Genomic DNA, 21944 nt, shown 5'->3' on the forward strand with positions numbered 1-21944 from the left:
GAAAGATTTTATATGTGTGTTGCTCACACATATATCCACTATATAATGCACACATGTAATGCATACTGTAGAATAGCTTCTTTTCACGTGTGTCGTGTTCTCCCTCTCCACTTGCCCCCTGACAGTTGGACACCACATGCCTTTCATTGGGTATCAGTACAGGGTTTCTGTGACATGTTTGCTTAGTAGACCTGGCCTGATTTATATGTTTACTGGCAGAAATTTAGGCTAATGGAGTTTGATTGATTTGTAAGGCTCTTCAGCAATGAGTAAATCCTTTGTTGTCAGTCCCAGTTGCACAAGTTACATTTCAGTAACCTCTCCAAAAACTGGGTACCTCGTGCTAGAACAGTGTTCCAGTTTTGAAAATGTATTTTAATAACTTAGTGGCCTTTTACTCAGTAAAATAGTAACTCTAAGCTTCTTTTCTCCTTAGTAAAATGAATGATAATTATACCTGCCTCTGGAGAAGTTCAGAATAAAATCAGTTCCTATCAAATGTATAGCAAGTGATTTGTGATACACCAGTGAAAAGGACCATGGTGGCTGATCAAACAGTGTAAGATCTGTTGTAGTATAGTGTATTTTGAAACTTACAACACTGTATCATTAAAGGGAGAACCAGAAGAATGATTAGCGTAGTGTGTTTTTTGAAGAAGTTGTGTGTCAGGTCATGGGGTGAGGCAGACATGGAGTAGCTTCTGATGAGCGGTAGGCAGCACTGTCACTTGTGGCAGTGAAGTGTCTTTCAGTGGTTGTCCTCCAAAAGCCCAAGCCTCTGATGGGCCAGTGAAGTCTGCCGTGGACAGTGCTTCATCATCAGTACCAGCAGAAGAGTCACCCTTGAATGCGGCATTGGTCCAAGTACTTAAGACTGTGCCAGCCAGGATTTGCACATTACAAAAAAGATATTCTTGCCCTCTGTTCTCAGTGCTGTTAAGGGAGGATGTTTATGTGCAGACAGCCCTTATTTCCTCCTGTGGAAGGAAGGTGGTGGTTTCCCAGAAGGGTGACCTCTTGAAATTCACTCCCAGCACTGCTGCTCAGCAGCACAGCCAGTCCTGTGCTGAGTCTTTGAACAAATAAAACAGAAGTTTCCTAATAGAAACCGTACAATAGGAATTAATATTTTTTTAGTTGTATTTTATGTTTTAACCACTAAATCATTGAGTGCCAGGCCCAGACAGCCCCACTGTGTGGCCTTGTTGAGTTCACCTTGTTGCTATAACTTAAAGTATCAAGTCTCTGGACACAGTCAGAAGGCCTAATTGGCTTTTTTGATGTGGTTATCAGTAACTTTGTGAATGAGACTATATATGGAAGACTGTGGTTCTTTCCTATTGCCTATAGAATAGTAACTGTTACCACAGCAAAGCAACAGGAAGATTCCCGGGAGGTCCAGTGGGTAGTACTTGGTGCTGTCACTGCCAGGGCCCTGAGTTTGATTCCTGGTCGAGGAACAAAGATCGCACAAGTCGCCTGGCATGGCCACAAAAGCAAACAGAAAACCCCCCAAACAAAAGCAGTGCAGCAGAGCCAAGGCAGACTCCACATCTAAGTCAGTTTAGTTCAGTCACTCAGTCGTGTCCGACTCTTGGTGACTCTGTGGGCTTCAGCACGCTAGGCTTCCCTGTCCATCACCAACTCCTGGAGCCTACTCAAACTTGTGTCCATCATGTTGGTGATGCCATTCAACCTTCTCATCCTCTGTCGTCCCCTTCTCCTCCCGCCTTCAATCTTTCTCAGCATCAGGATCTTTTCAAATGAGTTAGTTCTTCTCATCAGGTGGCCAAAGTATTGGAGTTTCAGCTTCAGCATCAGTCGTCCCAATGAACATTCAGGACCGATTTCCTTTAGGATGGACAGATTGGATCTCCTTGCAGTCCAAGGGACTCTGAAGAGTCTTCTCCAACATCACAGTTCAAAAGCATCAATTCTTTGGCGCTCAGCTTTCTTTATAGTCCAACTCTCACATCCATACATGACTACTGGAAAAACCATAGCCTTGACTAAACAGACCTTTGTTGGTTTTTAATATGCTGTCTAGGTTGATCATAAGCTTTTCTTCCAAAGAGCAAGCGTCTTTTAAAAATTTCATGGCTGCAGTCACCATCTGCAGTGATTTTGGAGCCTCCCAAAAATAAAGTCTCTTCGCTGCTTCCATTGCTTTCCCATCTATTTGCCATGAAGTGATGGGACCAGATGCCATGATCTTAGTTTTCTGAATGTTGTTTTAAGCCAGCTTTTTCACTCTGCTCTTTCACTTTCATGATGAGGCTCTTTAGTTCATTTTCTGCCATAAGGCGGTGTGCAGTGTTGTCTGCATATCTGAGGTTATTGATACTTTCCCCGGCAATTTTGATTGCACCTTGTGCTTCATCCAGCCCGGTGTTTCTCATGATGTACTCTGCATATAAGTTAAATAAGCAGGGTGACAATATATAACCTTGGCGTACTCCTTTCCTAATTTGGAAACAGTCTGTTGTTCCATGTCCAGTTCTGACTGTTGCTTCCTGACCTGCATCCAGATTTCTCAGGAGGCAGGTCAGGTGGTCTGGTATTCCCATCTCTTTAAAAATTTTCTACAGTTTGTTGTGATCCACACAGTCAAAGGCTTTGGCATAGTCAACAAAGCAGAAGTATTTGTTTTTCTGGAACTCTCTTGCTTTTTCCATGATCCAGTGGATGTTGGCAATTTGATCTCTGGTTCCTCTTCCTTTTCTAAATCCAATTTGAACATCTGAAAGTTCATGGTTCACATATTGTTCAAGCCTGGCTTGGAGAATTTTGAGCATTACTTTGATAGTGTGTGAGATGAGTGCAATTGTGCAGTAGTTTGAACATTCTTTGGCATTGCCTTTCTTTGGGATTGGAATGAAAACTGACCTTTTTCAGTCCTGTGGCCACTGCTGAGTTTTCCAAATTTGCTGGCGTATTGAGTGCAGCACTTTCACAGCATCATCTTTCAGGATTTGGAAGAGCAACTGGAATTCCATCACCTCCACTAGCTTTGTTCATAGTGATGCTTCCTAAGGCCCACTTGACTTTGCATTCCAGGATGTCTGGCTCTAGGTGAGTGATCACACCATCTTGGTTATCTGGGTCATGAAGATCTTTTTTGTATAGTTCTTCTGTGTATTCTTGGCCACCTCTTCTTAATATCTTCATGTAAGTCAAGGTTACCTTAATTTGTCATTGTTGTGGTTGATGTTGAGAGGTTGCAGCAACCACTGATACTACCGTAGTTCCCATCCTGGGAATTTTCGAGCCCTTAAAAATCACAGGGCAGGACTGGGCCCAATATACTTGGTACACTGTCCCCTGTGAATAGTAATCTCTAACAGCAGGTATCTTTGCTGTGGTGCTACTTGGCTTTCTGATGGCATTTTACAGGGCTGTTTTCAGATGTGAAGGATCCAACTGCTATACAGTGGTGGTAGGAAGTATGTACTTAAAATTGGGGGCTTTTGTTTTTCCAGACTTTTATAAACTTTTTATTTTGTTTTGGGGTATAGCCTATTAACAAAGTACTTTCGGGTGAACAGTGAAGGGACTCAGCTATACATATACATGTATTCATTCTCCCCCAAGCCCCCTCCCATCCAGGCTGGCACATAACGTTGAGCATAGTTCTGTGTGCCATGCAATAGGTCCCTGTTGGTTTTCCATTCTAAATATAGCAGTGTGTACATGACCTTCCCCAAATCCCTAACTATTCCTCCCCACCCCCACCCCCCCAGCAACCGTAAAGTTCCTTTTCTAAGTCTGTGAGTCTCTCTGTTTTTTTTAAGTAAGTTCATTTGTATCATTTCTTTTTCGATTCCCCATATAAGGCATGTCATATGATATTTCTCCTTCTGTCTCACTTCACTCAGTATGATACACTCTAGGTCCATCTATGATGTGGCAAGTGGCATTATTCTTTTTAATGGCTGAGTGATATGCCATTGTATATATGTAGCACATCTTTATCCATTCCTCTGTTGATGGACATTAAAGTTGCTTCCATGTCTTGGCTATTATAATCAGTGTTTATTTTAGCATATTTTGTCAGGGAGGTTCAAGGACAGGAAGGTAAGGTGGTAAAAAATATCAAGGAGAATCAGGACTGGATTTTGTGAAGGTAGGTCACTGGTGACTTTTGAGAAAGTTTCAGTAGAAGTTTGGGCAGAATGCACATTGGTAGAATTTAAGCAAGTGAATGGGTATGAAGCAACTGAAAATACATACCTTTTCTTTGAAACAGACCAGAGAGAGGAAGGTTAATAGAGGAAAGCATGGATGTGGGGAGATTCCCTGTTTTAAAATAGGCACCCTGCACTTTATGGTGGACTGGAAGGAACCAGTAGACAGGAAAGATGAAGGGGGTGTGTGGGATACCCCAGGTGGCAATACTCTATAAATTGAAAGGTGCTGGAGGCCGTAAGGTTAGGCCTGGGCAGGAGAGACCTTAGTAGGAGTAACTTGCTCACTGCATTCCTCTGTCTTATGCCAGACCCTGTGAGAGATGTAGAGATTTCCCATAACTCCTCTAAAGAAATATACACTCACTTGCATGCTATTACAGGTGACTTAAATAGATATCTTACAGCTGATTGTTACTGGAAAAACAAACCTCTACTCAAAATTTTTAAGAATTATATCTGAAACAATTCAGAGTCTAGAAAATAACACATCTGGCAGAGAGACTGCAGAGAGAGCTCAATATGATTTTCCTTCTCAAGCTGGCAAGCCATCTACTTGAAAAGATGCTGGATTATAACAACATGGAAAGGAAAGATACTAGAGTAAAAAAAAATTCCTGGGTCATTTCAGGAAAAAAAGTAGTGAGTTTCATTTTCTGATGTTTGTACTCTTCACATCTTGTCAACAACTTCTGGTTGTGTTGCCAGACTCCCAGCATCCCAGAAATCACCTTGTAATTATAGGCTTTCATTTTCATTTTGTCCCATAATCACTTGTGATTTATCATCAGTAGAAGCTGAATGGTTTTATATTTTTCCTGGGCAGAATATTCCCTAAGGGAAATATTCAAGAGCCTTTTTGGTCGCTCCCTGGAATTTTTATTTTGTGTGTCCTTAACTGTATTTGATTTACAGGAATTACTTCTTAAAAATTGAGTACTTTCTAGGAAGGATACTATTCAAAGATGGCAGTCTTTTTTAATAATTTAGGGAATTACAGATACATTTTGTTTGCATCCTATAAGGTCCTGATTGCTGGACTTTGGGCATACACCAATACCAAGATAGGCCTAGGAGGTAAAATTGTGACATGAATTTGAGAACATAAGAAAAAAAACAGAAAATGATTTGTGAATCCTATCAAGATGTTAGCAGTCAGACTGAACATAGAGGAAAGAGTTTTTAAAAAAGGTAAATTAGCGTCTGTGCCCTGGATTATTTCATAGGAGACTGAAAATGAAGTAGTCTGTCTCTCCTTTTTCATTGAAAAAATGTTTTGTTTTTGGATTTTCTTAATACGTATCCCACACCCCCCTTCATCACTCCTGTCTATTGGCTCCTTCTTTGAGTCTACCATAAAGTGCAGGGTGCCTATTTTAAAACAAGGAACCTCCCCACGTCCGTGCTTTCCTCTACTAACCTTCTTCTCTCTGGTCTGTTTCAAAGAAAAGGTATACATTTCCACTTGCTTCATACCCTTCACTTGCTTAAATTCTACTACATGTCCACTCAAGTATGGAGCCACATAGGGCTGTGAAGAAATAGAAGCTATTTCCTTTGCTCTGAGGTGATTTGCAGTCTGGTTGGAAGACAAAACACAAGTGAATCAAGTAGGAATCAAAAACAAAAATGGAGGGATATAAGGAGCTGAATGGGTGTCAGAAGTGCTGCTGCTGCTGCTGCTGCTAAGTCGCGTCAGTCGTGTCCGACTCTGCAACCCCACAGACAGCAGCCCAACAGGCTCCTCTGTCCCTGAGTTATAGTTTAAAGGGCTAGTCTCTATACAGTACTGTTTTCATTGTGTGGTCCTATGTTTTAAAGAATTGTATTGAACACATTTCCCTTTTATGTATATGCTGGTTATTATGCTTGCATTAGGAGTATTATCCCTAATTCTTATTTTGCTTTTTCACAGAAAGTAAGTCTTTAACTATTACTAGATAATATTGTGACTTGGTTAAAACTTCATAATATATATGTATATTCTTAGCCAGCCACATATTCATTGCACTACACCACATGTTCTCAGAACTCACAAATGAGCGACAGCAGCGTCAGCCCTTCGCATTACAGAACCTTATGAGTTTATGTGCATTAAATTTTAAAGCTAAATTTCCTATGTTTTCCAGACTAAAAAAAAATAGTTTCTGATGTTTACTTCATGTATGTACCCCAATGGATTGTGTCACCCACTCCAGTTTGAGAAACGTTCCCTTGAGACAGTATGGTTTTGTCAGTGAATGTATTGTTGAGGATTAGTTTGACTATAGATAATGGGGACCTGAAAAATACTACCTTAAACAAGACAGTTATTTTTCATTCACATAAAAGAAGTATGGAAGTAGGCAGTCTTGGGCTGAGATGGTGGCTCCCAAGATATCTGGGATCTAGGTGCCTTCCATCCTTTATTCCTTCAACTCCAGGGTGTGGCACTCATATTCTAGGATGACTGTTTAGAAAGCAGCCGTGACTCCAGCTTTAAGCAGCAGGAAGGAGGAAGGAGATGAAGAAGGGCAGGGACTTCCAACTTTAAGGAAGATTTTCTGGAAGTCCCACAGAATACTGCTGATTACATCTCAGGGGCTAGAAGTTTGTACCTGGCTGTATCTAGTCTAAGGGAAACTAAGAAATGTCTTTTAGCTGGGCAGCAAAGTGCACAATTAAAAATTGGAGTGCTGTTCTAAGAGGTAATGGTGAGAGTTCGGGTTGACCTCTAGGCTGTAGCAAGTGGAGGTAGGGAGTCTTCATACTTTTCCTTTTTTTGGTAACAGCTTTGGTAATATCCACACACATTATAATTCACCCATTAAAAGTTTACAATTCAGTTGTATATAGAATATTCGAGTTACATAACCATCTGAGAATCATTTTGGAAAAATTTATCACCTTATAAAAAACCTCACTATTCTTTTGGTAGTCATTCCCTATTCCTCCCTCCTCTAGTTCCCTTCCCCTGGAAGTCACGAGTCTGCTATCTCTGCATTTGCCCGTTCTGGACATTTCATATAAATGGAATGACACAACTTGTGTTTCTTTGTAACTAGCTTCTTTCACAAATTGTAATGTTTTCAGGGTTCATCCATGTTGTAGCATGTATTAGTATCCCCCCACTTCATTGTTGAATAATATTCCATTGTGTAGATAAATCACATTTTGTACATTCATCAGTTGTTAGATGTTTGGTTTGTTTCTACTTTTTGATGGTGATGAATAATGCTGCTGTGAACATTCATGTAAATTTTTTGTGTGAATACATTTTTATTTCTCTTGGAGTTATGAGTAGAATTGCTGGGTCATAGATATAGCCAGATCCTTCGCCCAGTTTTAAATCGGATTGTCTGTCTAGTTATTATTGAGTTGTAGGAGTTCTTTACATGTTGTGGGTCCACATCAACCTTGACTGCAACGAGAGATCCCAAGTCAGACCACCAACCTAAGCTGCTTTTTTCTTATTCAGTTGTAGGAGTTCTTTATATATTCTGGATATAGGTCCCATATCATTTTCTCCTATTCTGTGGATTATCTTCTCATTTTCTTGATGCTATCCCTTGAACCACAAAAGCTTTAAAATTTTTTATGAAGTCCACTTTATCTTTCTTCTTTGTTTCTTGATATTTGTGAATACACTGTTCACAATACATTGTGAGAAATGTATTTTTTAACCAAAAGATGGAAGCAACCCAAGCGTCTGTTTGCAGATAGATGGATAAATAAGATGTGGTATATATCAGTACATACAATGGAATATTATTCAATCTAAAAAGAAAGGAAATTCTGATACATGCTACAAAGAGAGGAAACCTCTAAGACATGCTGAGTGCAATAAACCAGTCACAAAATGACAAATACTGTATGATTCCACTTACCTGAGGTAGTTAGAGCAGTAAAATTCATAGAGGTAGACAGTGGAATGGTGGTTGCCAACAGTGGAAGTAGGGGAGATGGGGTGATAATTGTGTAATGAATATAGAATTTCAGTTTTAGAAGGTGAAAAAAGTTCTGGAAATGGATGATGGTGATAATTGTACAACAGTGTTGAATATATGTAATGCCACTCAAGTATTTACTTAGAAATTGTTTAAATGGCAAGTTTTCTGTGTATTTTACTGCATTTTAAAAAATATCTTGTAGTTTTAGCTCTTACATTTGGGTCTGTAATCCATTGTGAGTTAATTTTGTATATGATGTGAGGTAGTGTTCTAACTTCCTTCTTTTGCATGTTATCTGTTCAGTTGTCTCAGCGCCATTTGTTGAAAAGGCTGTTTTTTCTCCATTGGATTGTCTTGGCATCCTCTTTGAAAATTTACTTGACCCTAAATGGGAGGGCTTATTTTTGGATTCTCAAATCTACTCTATTGATCTATGAACGTGTTAGTTGCTCAGTCGTGTCTCTTTGGGATCCCATGGACTCTAGCTTGCCAGGCTCCTCCATCCATGGAATTCTCTAGGCAAGAATACTGGAGTGGGTAGTCATTCCCTCCTCCAGAGGATCTTCCGTCCCAGGGATCGAACCCAGGTCTCCTGCATTGCAGGTGCTCTTTACTGTCTGAGCCACCAGGGAATTGTTTATTGTTTATATCTTTATAACAGTGCAATACTGCCTTGATTACTGTACCTTAAATAGTAAGTTTTGACATCAGGAAGTGTGAGTCCTTTAACTTTGCTGAGTCCTTTAACTTTACTCTTCATTTTCAAAATTGCTTTGGCTGTTCTGAGTCCGTTGAATTTCCATTTGCATTTTCTGATCAGTTGTCAGTTTCTGCAAAGAAGCTGGCTCAGATTTTGATAGATCGTAAGAGTCTGTAGATTGATTTGGAGGGTATTGTCATTTAACAGTATTGGCCTTTAGTCCTTAAACATGAATGTCTTCCCATTTAGATCTTTTATTTCTCTCTATATTTTTTAAAGTTTTCAGAGTATGCTTCATGCTTTTTTGTTACTTATTCATATTTTATTCTTTTTGATGCTGTTGTAAGTGAAATTGCTTTCTTAATTTCAGTTTCAGGTTGTTCATTACTAGGGTATAGAAATACAATTGATTTTATATGTTAATCTTATATCCTGTAAATTGCTGAATTTATTATTTCTAATAGCTCTTTATAATTTTACTTCTTTTCCAGTCTGGATGTCTTTTATGTTGTCTTCTGCCTAATTGCCACAACCCCCTTAGAAGTGGCAAGAGTGGACTTTCTTGTTTTGTTCCTGTTCTTAAGGAAACCTTTCAATATTTTCACCATCAAGTATAATGTTAGTTATGGGGTTTTAGTATGACTTTTTGATGCCACGTGGAAAGGTGTTACTAGCATTTTATCTTATATTTTTCGTGTGCTAATAGAGTCTTGTGCCCCGTGGGCAGAAAGTATGTGCTATAGATTAAAGCTATCATGGATTCTCATGCATTTAGACAACACTTTTGTTTTGTTTCAGCAATGGCTGCCATCCGGAAGAAACTGGTGATTGTTGGAGATGGAGCCTGTGGCAAGACTTGCTTGCTCATTGTCTTTAGCAAGGACCAGTTCCCAGAGGTGTATGTCCCTACGGTGTTTGAGAACTATGTGGCAGATATTGAAGTGGATGGAAAGCAGGTGAGTATACTTTTCAGAATAACTGCTACTGTTTTTTATGTTAGGCTATTCATAGAGCCTTGAGAGAATTAGGTCTCTTTGTCTCTTCAGTACATAACAACAAAAAGTTAAAATGAGAAATCTGTTCTTGCCTTTTTAGTTCAGTTCAGTCGCTCAGTTGTGTCTGACTGTTTGCAACCCTGTGGACTGCAGCACGCCAGGCTTCCCTGTCCATCACCAACTCCTGGAGTTTACTCAAACTCATTTCCATTGAGTTGGTGATGCCATTCAACCATCTCATCCTCTGTCGTCCCCTTCTGCTGCCTTCAGTCCCTCCCAGCATCAGGGTCTTTTCAAATGAGTCCGTTCTTTGCATCAGGTGGCCAAAGTATTGAAGTTTCAGCTTCAGCATCAGTCCTCCCAATGAATATTCAGGACTAATTTCCTTTAGGATGGACAGGTTGGATCTCCTTGCAGACCAAGGGACTCTCAAGAGTCTTCTCCAACACCACAGTTCAAAAGCATCAATTCTTTGGCACTCAGCTTTCTTTACAGTCCAACTCTCACATCCATACATGACTACTGGAAAAACCATAGCTTTGACTAGACGAACCTTTGTTGATTTTTAATATTCTGTCTAGGTTAGTCATAGCTTTTCTTCCAAGGACTAAGCTTCTTTTAATTTCATGGCTGTAGTTGCCATCTGCATTGATTTTGGAGCCCCCAAAAAGAAAGTCTCGCTCTTTCTGTTGTTTCCCCATCTATTTGCCATGAAGTGATGGGACTGGATGCCATGATTTTAGTTTTCTGAATGTTGAGCTTTAAGGCAGTTTTTTCACTCTCCTCTTTCACTTTCATGACGAGGCTCTTTAGTTCTTCACTTTCTGCCATAAGGTGGTGTCATCTGCGTATCTGTTATTGATATTTTCCCCAGCAGTCTTGATTCCACCTTGTGCTTCTTCCAGCCCAGCATTTCTCATGATGTACTCTGCATATAAGTTAAATAAGCAGGGTGACGATATATAGCCGTGACATACTCCTTTCCCTATTAGGAACCAATCTGTTGTTCAGGTCCAGTTCTAACTGTTGCTTTCTGACCTGCATGCAGATTTCTCAGCAGGCAGGTCTGGTGGTCCCATCTCATTAAAAATTTTCAACAGTTTGTTGTGATTCATACAGTCAAAGGCTTTGGTATAGTCAGTAAAGCAGAAGTAGATGTTTTCCTGGAACTCTCTTGCTTAGTCCAATTTTATTCATTTTAAATTATTATCATCTAGATTATGTCCACATTCATGCGTATTTCACATGAGGAAGCCTTAGAATATTTGTTCTTTCCAGCTTTTTTTATATTTGAAATTTAGTTTGTTGCCAAATGGTTAATACTAAAATGAACCTTTGTATGGATGGTTCTGTCATAGTATTTCATTAAGTGCTGAAGTTTGAGATTACTAGGTCAATGTGTTCTTGCTGATTATGCTTCTCAAAGGGTTGTACGGCTCTGTACCACCAACAGTGTGACATTTAAACAACATGCTCACATTTAGGTTTTGGGTTTTTTTTTTTTTTTTTAATGTCTTTTGACTTTAACATGAACAGGCTGCTGCATTTGCTTCAGTTACTTGTCACTGGCGGTGAGGACAGTGTTTCCTCCTGTCTGCCCTGAAAGCCCACCAGCAAGACTGGAGCAAAACTGCTGAAATTAGAATTGTCTCTCCCTCTTCTCCTCCCTTTTGTTGTCAAAATAATATCCAGGTCCCTGTCCATCTTTTGAAGAGAAATGAAATTCTCATTGCAAATGGGTTAGCTGAAAAGAAAAGTAGAACAACGGGCTATTTTCCAACACAGTCCTCTTAGGCATTCAGTCACATGTCTCATGGTGCTAGCACCTAATTTATTGGCTTCCACAATTCTGTCTTCTTTCTTCCTTCTCCTGTTCTTGCTTTCCTGCTGTCCCTTTCTGTCCTAGTACTACCTAACCTCGTTTTGTGGGACTGTGTGTGGAAAGCACATTAGGCCAGCTGCTTCGAATTCTAGGGTTCGTCATTACAGGATGCCTTGATACTTCTATGACCATGAGTAAGCTGTCTAATCTTGGAGCCACTTTGATTTGTAAAGTGGTTTAAGCCGTTTTACGGTTGACAGCAAGGGTCTGTGAAGTGACTGAAGGCATTTGGAAGCACCAAAGCACTTGACATATTGGACTGGACAAGAACATACTCAACACCCCCTATTATAGTGTCCCCAGTAGCCGTGTGGGCCACAGTGGCTGCTCTCAGGCCATCAGGAGCCCCATGGCGCCCTTCTGGTCACGAATGGATGAAAAAAACCACAATGAATTCGTGCCTAAGAGAACTTTGTCTGGGTCCTATACCCTGCAGGTAGCCCATAAGTGTTGCCAATTCAACTTTCAGTCAGTTCTCTGAGTGGATGCTTGGGTACAGGTTTCTGTGGGCTTCATAGGAAGATTGGTTTTGTGTAGAGACAGGGCCCAATTCTGACAAGCTGTTGAAAATTTGGGCCTGCTGTCACATACCAGACCTCTTACCCAATTTAGATAGGCCCCCCCCCCCGGACCCCCCCCCCCACACACACACACATACACAGAAAGACCCAGTGGCTTGAAGGAAACAAACAGGTTTAGGTTGGTGTTTTCATAGCACATTTCTCAAAAGGTGTATTGAATGTATATTGTTTATAAGTTTATATTGTGTATATTGTTTATATGTTTATCTTGTCATTTAGAGAATGACAGCTGTTGGTTGCTATGTGTCTGCAGTCAGAAGTTGGGAAAGTCTTTTCCATTTGTGGCAGTATATGTTTGGGGGGTACTATTGGCTCTTCTGTCCTCTTGGAAGCATCATCTTTGCCTTGGGGTCTTGGAATGACCAGGATCTTTTTACCCTTAAGAAGTATAGGGATTTTGACTTACAAACCTTGAGGAATGATCAGTGAATATCTTTCTTGCTGTGCCTGACCCTGGCAAAATGAAAGCCCTTGAACCAGGGAGAGGAACCCTGAAAAAAGGGTACTCGATCTGGAAGAGGGTATCATATCCTAGCTACCTACCTCAGAGCAAGTCAGTATCCCAGGGTGAGAGAGGGCGCCTCGTGCGAATGTTCTCATAAGAGTATGCACCCACAGATCCCAGGGAGCCATCCAGGATTCTAGGTGGTTATGGGCCAGGGAATAGTTGTGCCAAAAATGGAAAGGCCCTGACGTGAGACAGGCTTGGCACCCTGGAATCATTTATCAGGAGACAGAGTTAGCTCTTCTGTCTGACTGAATGCTCATGAGGTGTGGGGGTGCCAGGGGAGTGGGATTTGTGAGAGAATGAGCTGTAGCATCTTGAGGTCAGACCAGTTGTGAGGGTTGGGCATCAATATATTATGGATTCCTGTACCAAGCTGATGGTAATATGCGTGACAGAGGCACAGTGGGACTTGAAGTTGTGAGTGACACATCCTGGGGCAGAGGTTGAGGGTGGAAGAAATAATTAGCCATCAACTTTAAGGTAGGAATAATATTTAGATACTGAACACTCTGAAGGTGTTAGGAGGAGAAGGCTACTCGAGGCATTGGAGGGAGAACTCCTTGGGCCACAAGAGCTAAAAACCACTGTGACTGTAAGAAGTGACTGGGCTGAGTACAGTCCCTGACAGGCGTGGGGGTGGTGGAGTCCTGTCCAAGTCCAGGTGTCTGCCCTCCTCCCACTGGAAAGTGAACAGGTTCCCAAGGTGAAAGGAGTACCCCCTACCTATATGATGCTTTTATTGAGACATTTTTTTTGAGCAGTAAAAGCAGAGCCATAGGCCTTTCCTGTCAGCTCAGACCTTGCCCAACACCCAGGATGGTCACTTTTCTTATCCATCAATTCAGATACAATCTTGTTTCCTCATTGGAGCAGAGTGATGAGACAAGGTAAGGAAATGGTTGAGTGAGACTGTATTAAGAAAAGTTACTTGTTCTGGTTTTTCCCTGTCTTGCCTTGTATACCTGGTGGGATGGTTCATTCACTTTCTTTCCTCTGTAGAATGTTATTTGTGTACTTATAAGTACTTATAAGCTACAAAATTACTTTTGACTTGACACTAATAAAACTGACCATTTTTGTATTTTACTATGTGGACAGTCTATCATTTGAAGGTACAGTGGTTTCACTTCTTCTGAAAGTAAGTAGTGGGATTAACCTGCACTCTTATGTTCATTTTTCCTGTCATAGGTAGAGTTGGCTTTATGGGACACAGCTGGGCAGGAAGATTATGATCGCTTGAGGCCTCTCTCCTACCCGGATACCGACGTTATACTGATGTGTTTCTCCATTGATAGCCCTGATAGTTTAGGTGAGTAGCCCTGCAGCCTGACGTTTGTCGCTGCCTGTGTGGTGGTCAGTTTTTGGTTTCTCAGGTCCTTTCTGGACATCAAGTGGCTGAAAAGCATACATGAGTTTCAGAGGAGATCATAAGTGGCCAGAGTCCTAGAGTCTCAGGACTGTAGACCCTGAGCCCTGAATCCCTTTTCAGCTTTGGTCTCCCTTGACTGCCATGTTCACCTTGTAAAGTAGGTGGGTTCCAATAGAAAGCTATTTTTTGCCCTCCTTTCTTTTTTTAAAGGGGACAGGGGTTGGGGGTGGGCATGCAGCATGCTCTGACCAGGGCATTGAACCTGTGCCCTCAGCAGTGAAAGCACGGAGTCCTAACCACTGGATATCCAGGGCATTCCCCAAAGCTATTTTCTGGACTGAGATTTGGGGAAGGCTTTTTTTGGGTGTCCACATCTTTTTTCAGTACTTAATGTTGAGCCTGCTGCCTCCCAACATCTAGACTGATGATTTGCTGATTCCTAGTGGTGTTTTTAAACCCCTGCTTTAGCCCTTTTTTATATAAAGCCCCTCAGCTAGTGGATAGAGACTTAAACCTGACATTACACTAGCTCAGTTGGTCACATGTTACAGAAGCTGCTTTCCTCCAAAGGAAAAAAAAATGTGTGAAAGATGCTGATCTCTTACTCTGCAAAACAGCACCGGGGCCTGAAACAGAACTTGCTTTCGGTTTGTACTAAAGATGATAAAACGTCTTGCTCGGTGCTGTGGTGCCCTGTTTTAACAGGGCAGTGGATGGGGCAAAGACACTGTCATTATTACCACAGATGACAGTTGAGGGCTGGCTGGTGGCCTGGGCTGTTCCTGGGGGGTTAGGGTGGAGTGACTCTTTGTGTGTCCTGCTTGTACTCACGTAAATGACAATACTGAGGGGTGCTCTGAGACTTAGATCCGTTTGCTCAGCGTCATGCAGCCCAAGGAACCAAGTTGAGATGGAGCCTCCTGTGTGATACTTCCCAGGACTGAGACTGTGGGTACTGCCTGCCATTGTCTCACTTTGGTTCAACAGTTGTGTTTTAGTTTCGGTTTTCAAATTAATCTGGCTTCCTTTGGTGGGACTCTGCGGAGGCCCTTGAGGCTGAACTTTAGAGAGAAAATGGACACCTTCCATTGAAACACACACATGATGAACTTTGCCTAAATCCTGTAGGAATGAGGAGTGTGCACCCTTTGCCGCCTCATCCAGGGTATAATCCTTGAGGGACAAGAGTACCTTCAGAGCAAAATATTACTCTTATTCTGTCTTACTTTTTTTTTGAACACTGTATATCTCCTGGTCTCAAGAAATCTTCTGCTTTTGACCTCTTGTCTGTTTACTATGACTTGTTTTTTGCTATCCCCTCACCCAGAGAGCAGGTTCTAGGGAGGAACACAGAGGTAGAAAGCAGAGGGAGATTGAGCTCCCTCTCAGGATACACCTGGGGGTGGGGTGGGGCTGATGCTGTGCCTTCACTGGTGGTCTTGGCAGGAGTATCATAGGTAGGTAGGGCCCCTTTGCTGACCTGAGTTACCTTAGTTTTGCCAAGGGCCTTTTAAAAGTTCTCTCATTTTGGCTAGGGAGTAGCAGAGAATTCCACTGGTAGTTTGCCCCGGTAAAATGTGTCTTTGGAACTCAAAGTTTATATCAAGAAAATGAAAAGCTAATGTCAACCAAACATTGCAGTTTGCTTTTTATGTATCGTTGGATGTTAGACCATAGCCCAGAGTCTGGGTGTAGAATAACAAGTTTGATCAGCAATCAGAATGTTGGTGTGCAGGTTTCAGCCCTGTTGCTGGCCGATCCTGTGTAAAAGGCCAAATAGTAAATAGTTTCGGCTTGTCAGCCGTGTGTTCTCTTGTTGCATTTCCTGAATTTGCCATAACTACTCAGCTATACTGTTGTAACACAAAAGCAGGCATAAAAAATATATCCATGAATGAGCTTGGCTCTGTTCCAGTAAAACTTGACTTATAAAAGTAGACTCTGGATCTAGATAAGAATTAATGGAATTCACAAGGACATCCAAAGCACTCCACTGTAAATCTGTGTAAAGTGATGTGTCCTGATATGATCAGATTACTTTGAGGGTAGGAGCAATTATAGGTGATTGCCATTACTGAATTAAAAGGTAAAAAAATTAAATTTTAAAATTATTCATGAAAAGTGAACATAAGAGAGGCAGTTCATTTTATTTTACATGTCCTGGATTCTGGAGGTGGGGAGACTATTAGAGTAATAATTTTGTATGTTTAGCAAATAATTATTGAGCACCTACTTATAGAACCTATATTCTAGATGGAGACAGAAGAGCCAAAATCTAAATCTGATAGCAGGAAAGGTTACAAATAACATTCATGGTGGTGGAAATGGAATAGGCTGTGGTAGTATGTAGTGTTAGAAGATGACCACATGCTGCTGGTCAGGAGCCTCACTGAAAAGGAGACCTCTGAGCATAGGTGAGAGAGGCCAACAAAAGACTCCCCAGGTGGAAGGAAGGAGTCCAGTGTGCTGTACTGTACAGAGAGCGAGGGTTGCAGAGCCATGTGGTTAATGGTGTGGACCTCTCCTTTGATCATGAGAGAGATGGGAACTCTCAGATGGTTTGAACACAAGAGAGATGTGTGTGATCTCACCTACTCTTTAAAGTGATCACTGTTGCAGCTTCACTGAAAACTGACCACAGGGTGCAGAGCCAGGAGCAAGATTGACCACCCAGGCTGTTGGGCTTCAGTGTCAGATATGCTGGCCCTTGTGTCTTTATTGCTCTGCGGTTCTTAAGGACCCCTTTGTTCTAGAATAAGGCTTTGAGTTTTAAGTTGTAACATTAGTGATTGACTGTAGCTGCTGTAGCTGCTCTAGCAAAGGAGGAAAGTATCTGTCTTGGCTGAGGAGTGGAGCATTGAATTGAGTTTTCTGACCTTACTCATATAATTTCTCTACATTCTAGCCAGAAGGCAGGGCATCTTTCCATATTGTAACTCCTGCCTTTTGGTGTTGAAGTCAGAGAGTGAACAGTTTACGCCTAAAACATAGTGCCAAATTATGTTCAGTACCATTTAAATGATCATCATACTAAGTATGCTGTACACATTGAATCAGAATAACCTCATGTGGAGTCTTAGTTATCTCCATTTTGTAACGTCATCCCTGACTCTGAGATGCTCAAGGTGGTGGGTGTGGGAGGTTGAACTCAGGCCACCTTATCTAAATTAGTATTGGCAAGAAGCTGCAACTGGTCATGATTCATTTTCAGAAGCCACTGAAGCCCTTTGAAATTCCAGTAACCCAAGGGTAGGTCATTCTGAAGGCCCATGAGTAAGGTGTAGAGAAAGTGTGTGAACCCTGGGCTAGCTGTAGCCACAGCCGCAGAATGGGGACTCCTGTAAGCTGTGGTCAGAATCATCCAACAGTGACGTGGATGGCTGGCCGGTGGGGCAGGGGGCACCGTTGTGGAGCCACCCCGTGTTCTGAATCCTTTGCTCCTCTGTAGCCTTCACCTGGCACCACCTGCAGGAGATGAGCTCCTTGGTATGACTGAGAAAAGCTGGTGATTTTGTGCTTAAGAGAAAGGGGATTAGATTTTGCCTTTTTCATGGTTTTGAAACTAGTGAAATTCCATTATATGTCCAGCATGATTCTGAAGTTTCTTCACAATTTAACTAGGGCTTCTGGAGATTCTTCAAGATAATTATATGTATTTTGCTGCTTTCAGAAAACATACCAGAAAAATGGACTCCGGAAGTCAAGCATTTCTGTCCCAACGTGCCCATCATCCTGGTTGGGAACAAGAAGGATCTTCGAAACGACGAGCACACAAGGCGGGAGCTGGCCAAGATGAAGCAGGTGGGTCTGGGGTGGGGCTCTGTCTTCTGTAGCATTGGGGACCCTGGACCCACGATGGGAGATTCAGGGAACGAGGCAGAAACCCACATAGGCCAGGCTGTTTCAGAGAGAGTCCCAGAAGCCTCTGTCTGTGCCTCATGGACTGGGGCCTGCACAGAGGGTCCCTGAGGCTCCCTAGTCCTGTAAGGTGGGACCTCTCTCGTGCAGATTGCCTCCCTGAGAAGGGACCATCACAGCAGTAGTCAGTGTGTCAGATGCAGGAGCTTTATCAGGCTCTCAGTCTCCCTGTCCAGTTATTACCTTTGTATACATGAGGCTAGAGATAAATTGGTGGCAACTGAAGGATCAGGCAACCTGGGAGTCCAAACAGAGAGCCCCTAATAGCCTTTTAAAAGTGATGGGGCTGACACCTTGGCTTCTGAAGTCTTTCAGCGGAGTTAAAATGCTCTGCACCTACTTACTATATGTAACACTGTTAACTAAAGTGCTCTCTTCTCTTTGCTAGGAGCCAGTAAAACCCGAAGAAGGCAGAGATATGGCAAACAGGATTGGTGCTTTTGGGTACATGGAGTGTTCAGCAAAGACCAAAGATGGAGTGAGGGAGGTTTTTGAAATGGCCACGAGAGCTGCTCTGCAAGCCAGACGTGGGAAGAAAAAATCTGGGTGCCTTGTCTTGTGAAACCCCTGCTGCAAGCACAGCCCTCATGCGGTTAATTTTGAAGTGCTGTTTATTAATCTTAGTGTATGATTACTGGCCTTTTTCATTTATCTATAATTTACCTAAGATTACAAATCAGAAGTCATCTTGCTACCAGTATTTAGAAGCCAACCATGATTATTAATGATGTCCAACCCACCTGACCCACCAGGGTCCTTCTGACACTGCTCTTAACAGCCCTCCTCTGCACTCCCACCTGACACACCAGGCGCTAATTCAAGGAATTTCTTAACTTCTTGCTTCTTTCTAGAAAGAGAAACCATTGGTAACTTTTGTGAATTAGGCTGTAACTACTTTATAACTAACATGTCCTGTCTGTCATCTATCAGCTGCAAGGTACTCTGGTGAGTCACCACTTCAGAGCTTTACTCCTTTTAACAGATTTCATTGGCATAGCTCTGGGTGGCTATCCAGTTTTTTGAAAATGTGCTCAGCCAGAAAGGCCCAAATCCACGCAGCTGTGGTAAAGTTACAGTTCTGTGGTTTCATGTTAGTTACCTTATAGTTACTGTGTAATTAGTGCCGCTTAATGTATGTTACCAAAAATAAATATATCTACCCCAGACTAGATGTAGTATTTTTTGTATAATTGGATTTCCTAATACTGATATTTGTCATCTTCACAGAAAGTGTATTGGTTTTTTTTTTTTTTTTAAAGAAAGTGTATTTGAAAATAAAGTCAGATGGAAAATTCATTTTTTAAATTCCCGTTTTGTCAGTTTCTCGGATAAAAGATGGCCATGTCCCCCCATTTCGGCCCCACATGTTCCAGTACCCCCTTCCCCAGAGCTGGGCTAAGTAAGTAAGAATTCAGTCTTCTGCTTGAGGCACTTAGACACTCAGAAGGTGGCATAACCTGTCTCACCTGGACTGCAGGGTCTGGCTCTATAGTTCACAGTGCTCTTTCTTCTCACTGTATCCAGGTTCCCTCCCAGAGGAGCCGCCAGTTCTCTTGGGCGGCCCTCAGTTTCTCTCTCCTCTCCAGCTGACTAAACTTTTTTTCTGTACCAGTTAATTTTTCCAACTACTAATAGAATAAAGGCAGTTTTCTAAACTTCCTGTATCCTGGTGTTTGTGTTGCTCTCTCCAGGGCTGGGAGTGGGAGGATGAATTCTGCCTAGCTCACCTTTCCTTCAGGGGGCAAAGTACCAGCTTGCCCACCCACTCCCCCAAACCGGCACTAACCTGACTTCAGCCAAGGAGGTGGGAATGAGTCTTTTGTCACGTTCAAGTTCAGAGGCGGGTGGAGTAGGGAATACAGCCTACTGAGGAGTAGGAGGTATTCCAAGCAGTCATTCTTCCATACAAATCTCAGGAGTGTGATACTTTACTCTTCTTACTACCTGTCCATTCTCAGTGTCTTTTACTGGCAAGCCTGAGCTCCAGATGAAGTTGACTAGGTACGAGGATGGTCTGAAATCCACTTCAGTCTCCTTGGCCCTGCATGCTTTTGGGCTCCCCTCCAGGAGTCTGGAGCAGGGCCTTAACAGTGACCCCAGAAACCCTGTGTAAAGGCAGTGCTGCGCTGAGGGTGTCAAAGTAGGCGGGAAACCGGAGGCTAGGATGAGAGCACAGTCTAGGGTAGCGCCAGAATGCAAGGTTAGGAGAAAGCTGGCTTTTGCAGTCCCATCCCTGACTGCCTGCCCCCTTCTCCGCAGCACTGCCCACCCTCCTGCAATTTAACCTTCAAAGTTCCCAGACGCCGCCAACTGCACCATCCCCGCGCCTGCCAATAGGGCTCGTTCTTCAGGAGTAGTGATACAGCACAGGCGGGGTGGGCTGTGCAGCCACAGACAGCACACGCTCCTGTTGCTGGTCACCCTCCCGGGGCTAGGTGCAATCCCTGAAGAACCACTGAGAAAGAATCCGGAGCCCGTCTGGGCCCTGGGCGGGAATCATTCGGGCCACTACCGCAGTGCCCGCGCTGCACTCCCTGGGCTGGACCAAACGCGCCCGCGCCGCCGAACGGTCTGGGCGGTGTCCGCATCCGGCACGGCCGCACCCTCCCGCCCCGTGGGCCCGCAGCTGGGGGCCGGAGGCCGGATGAGGCGGGACCCAGGCAGGGAGGAGCCGCGGCCGGAAAAGTGCCTGCACCACGTGACCCCCCCGGTCGCCCGCCTTTTAAAAGCAGGCGCTTCCCGACCCCCTTGTTCTTCAAGTCCGCGGCGCTCTGCTCTCGATTCGGAGACGGATACCATGTGCGCCGCTCAGCGCTCGGCGGCCGCCCTGGCGGCGGCAGCCCCGCGCACAGTGTACGCCTTCTCCGCGCGCCCTCTGGCCGGCGGGGAGCCCTTCAACCTGTCCTCCCTGCGGGGCAAGGTGCTGCTCATTGAGAACGTAGCATCGCTCTGAGGCACAACGGTGCGGGACTACACCCAGATGAATGACCTGCAGCGGCGCCTTGGACCCCGGGGCCTGGTCGTGCTCGGCTTCCCCTGCAACCAGTTTGGGCATCAGGTGCGCCTAACCGGGCGGAGCGGGGGTGGGCGTGCTACCCGGGTTAGGAGCGCCCGCTGGTGCTCCGCCGGGTCCCAGGGCGCGGAGAGGCGGGCCTTCGCCTCGCAGCACTCCGACGCTTTTCCCGGCTGAGGTTCAAATCCACCCTGGAGTTACGCAACAAAGGTCACAGTCGGGTGACTCATGGAAAACTCCAGGTTTGCGGTTAGGCTTCCCTTCCCCCTCGCAGCCCTGGTTCCCAGCTGCTCTCCCCTCTCGCAGGAAAACGCCAAGAACGAGGAGATCCTGAATTGCCTGAAGTACGTCCGACCAGGCGGCGGGTTCGAGCCCAACTTTATGCTCTTCGAAAAGTGCGAGGTGAATGGCGAGAAGGCGCATCCGCTCTTCGCCTTCCTTCGGGAGGTTCTGCCCACGCCAAGTGACGACGCCACTGCTCTCATGACCGACCCTAAGTTCATCACCTGGTCCCCGGTGTGCCGCAACGACGTCTCCTGGAACTTCGAGAAGTTCCTGGTGGGCCCAGACGGTGTGCCCGTGCGCAGGTACAGCCGCCGCTTTCTGACCATCGACATCGAGCCTGACATTGAAACCCTGCTGTCCCAGGGGGCCTCTGCCTAGGGTGCCCCTCCCACCCTTGCTGCTTGGCGGTCAGCGCTGCTCTCCAGGGATTTTGCCCATGAAGGTGTTCCCTCTAAACCTACGTGGAGGAATGCCTGATGTCCAGGAAAATCCCCTGAGGTGGGCGCTGGTCCTATCCATCCCAGCCTCCCCTTTCCCAGACCACAGCTCCTCATGAATAAAGTGCCAGATGTGAGCAGAA

At 43.8% G+C, this 21944-nt stretch overlaps 2 protein-coding genes across 2 annotated transcripts in view; both read left to right on the top strand.

Annotated features, from left to right (window-relative positions):
- Window positions 1–19721, top strand: part of RHOA (ras homolog family member A) — a 50237-nt gene extending 30516 nt beyond the window's left edge. The window contains exons 3-6 of the mRNA XM_061397607.1: window positions 9612–9769; window positions 13968–14088; window positions 17819–17949; window positions 18455–19721. Coding sequence (XP_061253591.1) covers window positions 9614–9769; window positions 13968–14088; window positions 17819–17949; window positions 18455–18628 — 582 coding nt within the window. The 5' untranslated portion in view covers window positions 9612–9613 and the 3' untranslated portion in view covers window positions 18629–19721. The remainder of the gene's footprint in view (window positions 1–9611; window positions 9770–13967; window positions 14089–17818; window positions 17950–18454) is intronic.
- Window positions 19722–20781: 1060 nt separating this feature from the next.
- GPX1 (glutathione peroxidase 1) lies at window positions 20782–21944 on the top strand. Its single transcript, XM_061397602.1, has 2 exons — window positions 20782–21124; window positions 21386–21944. The coding sequence occupies exons 1-2, from the start codon at window positions 20864–20866 to the stop codon at window positions 21740–21742; spliced, it is 618 nt and encodes a 205-aa protein (XP_061253586.1). The 5' UTR covers window positions 20782–20863; the 3' UTR covers window positions 21743–21944.

This window comes from Bos javanicus, chromosome 22, assembly GCF_032452875.1.
Source record: "Bos javanicus breed banteng chromosome 22, ARS-OSU_banteng_1.0, whole genome shotgun sequence".
Lineage (NCBI taxonomy): Eukaryota > Metazoa > Chordata > Mammalia > Artiodactyla > Bovidae > Bos > Bos javanicus.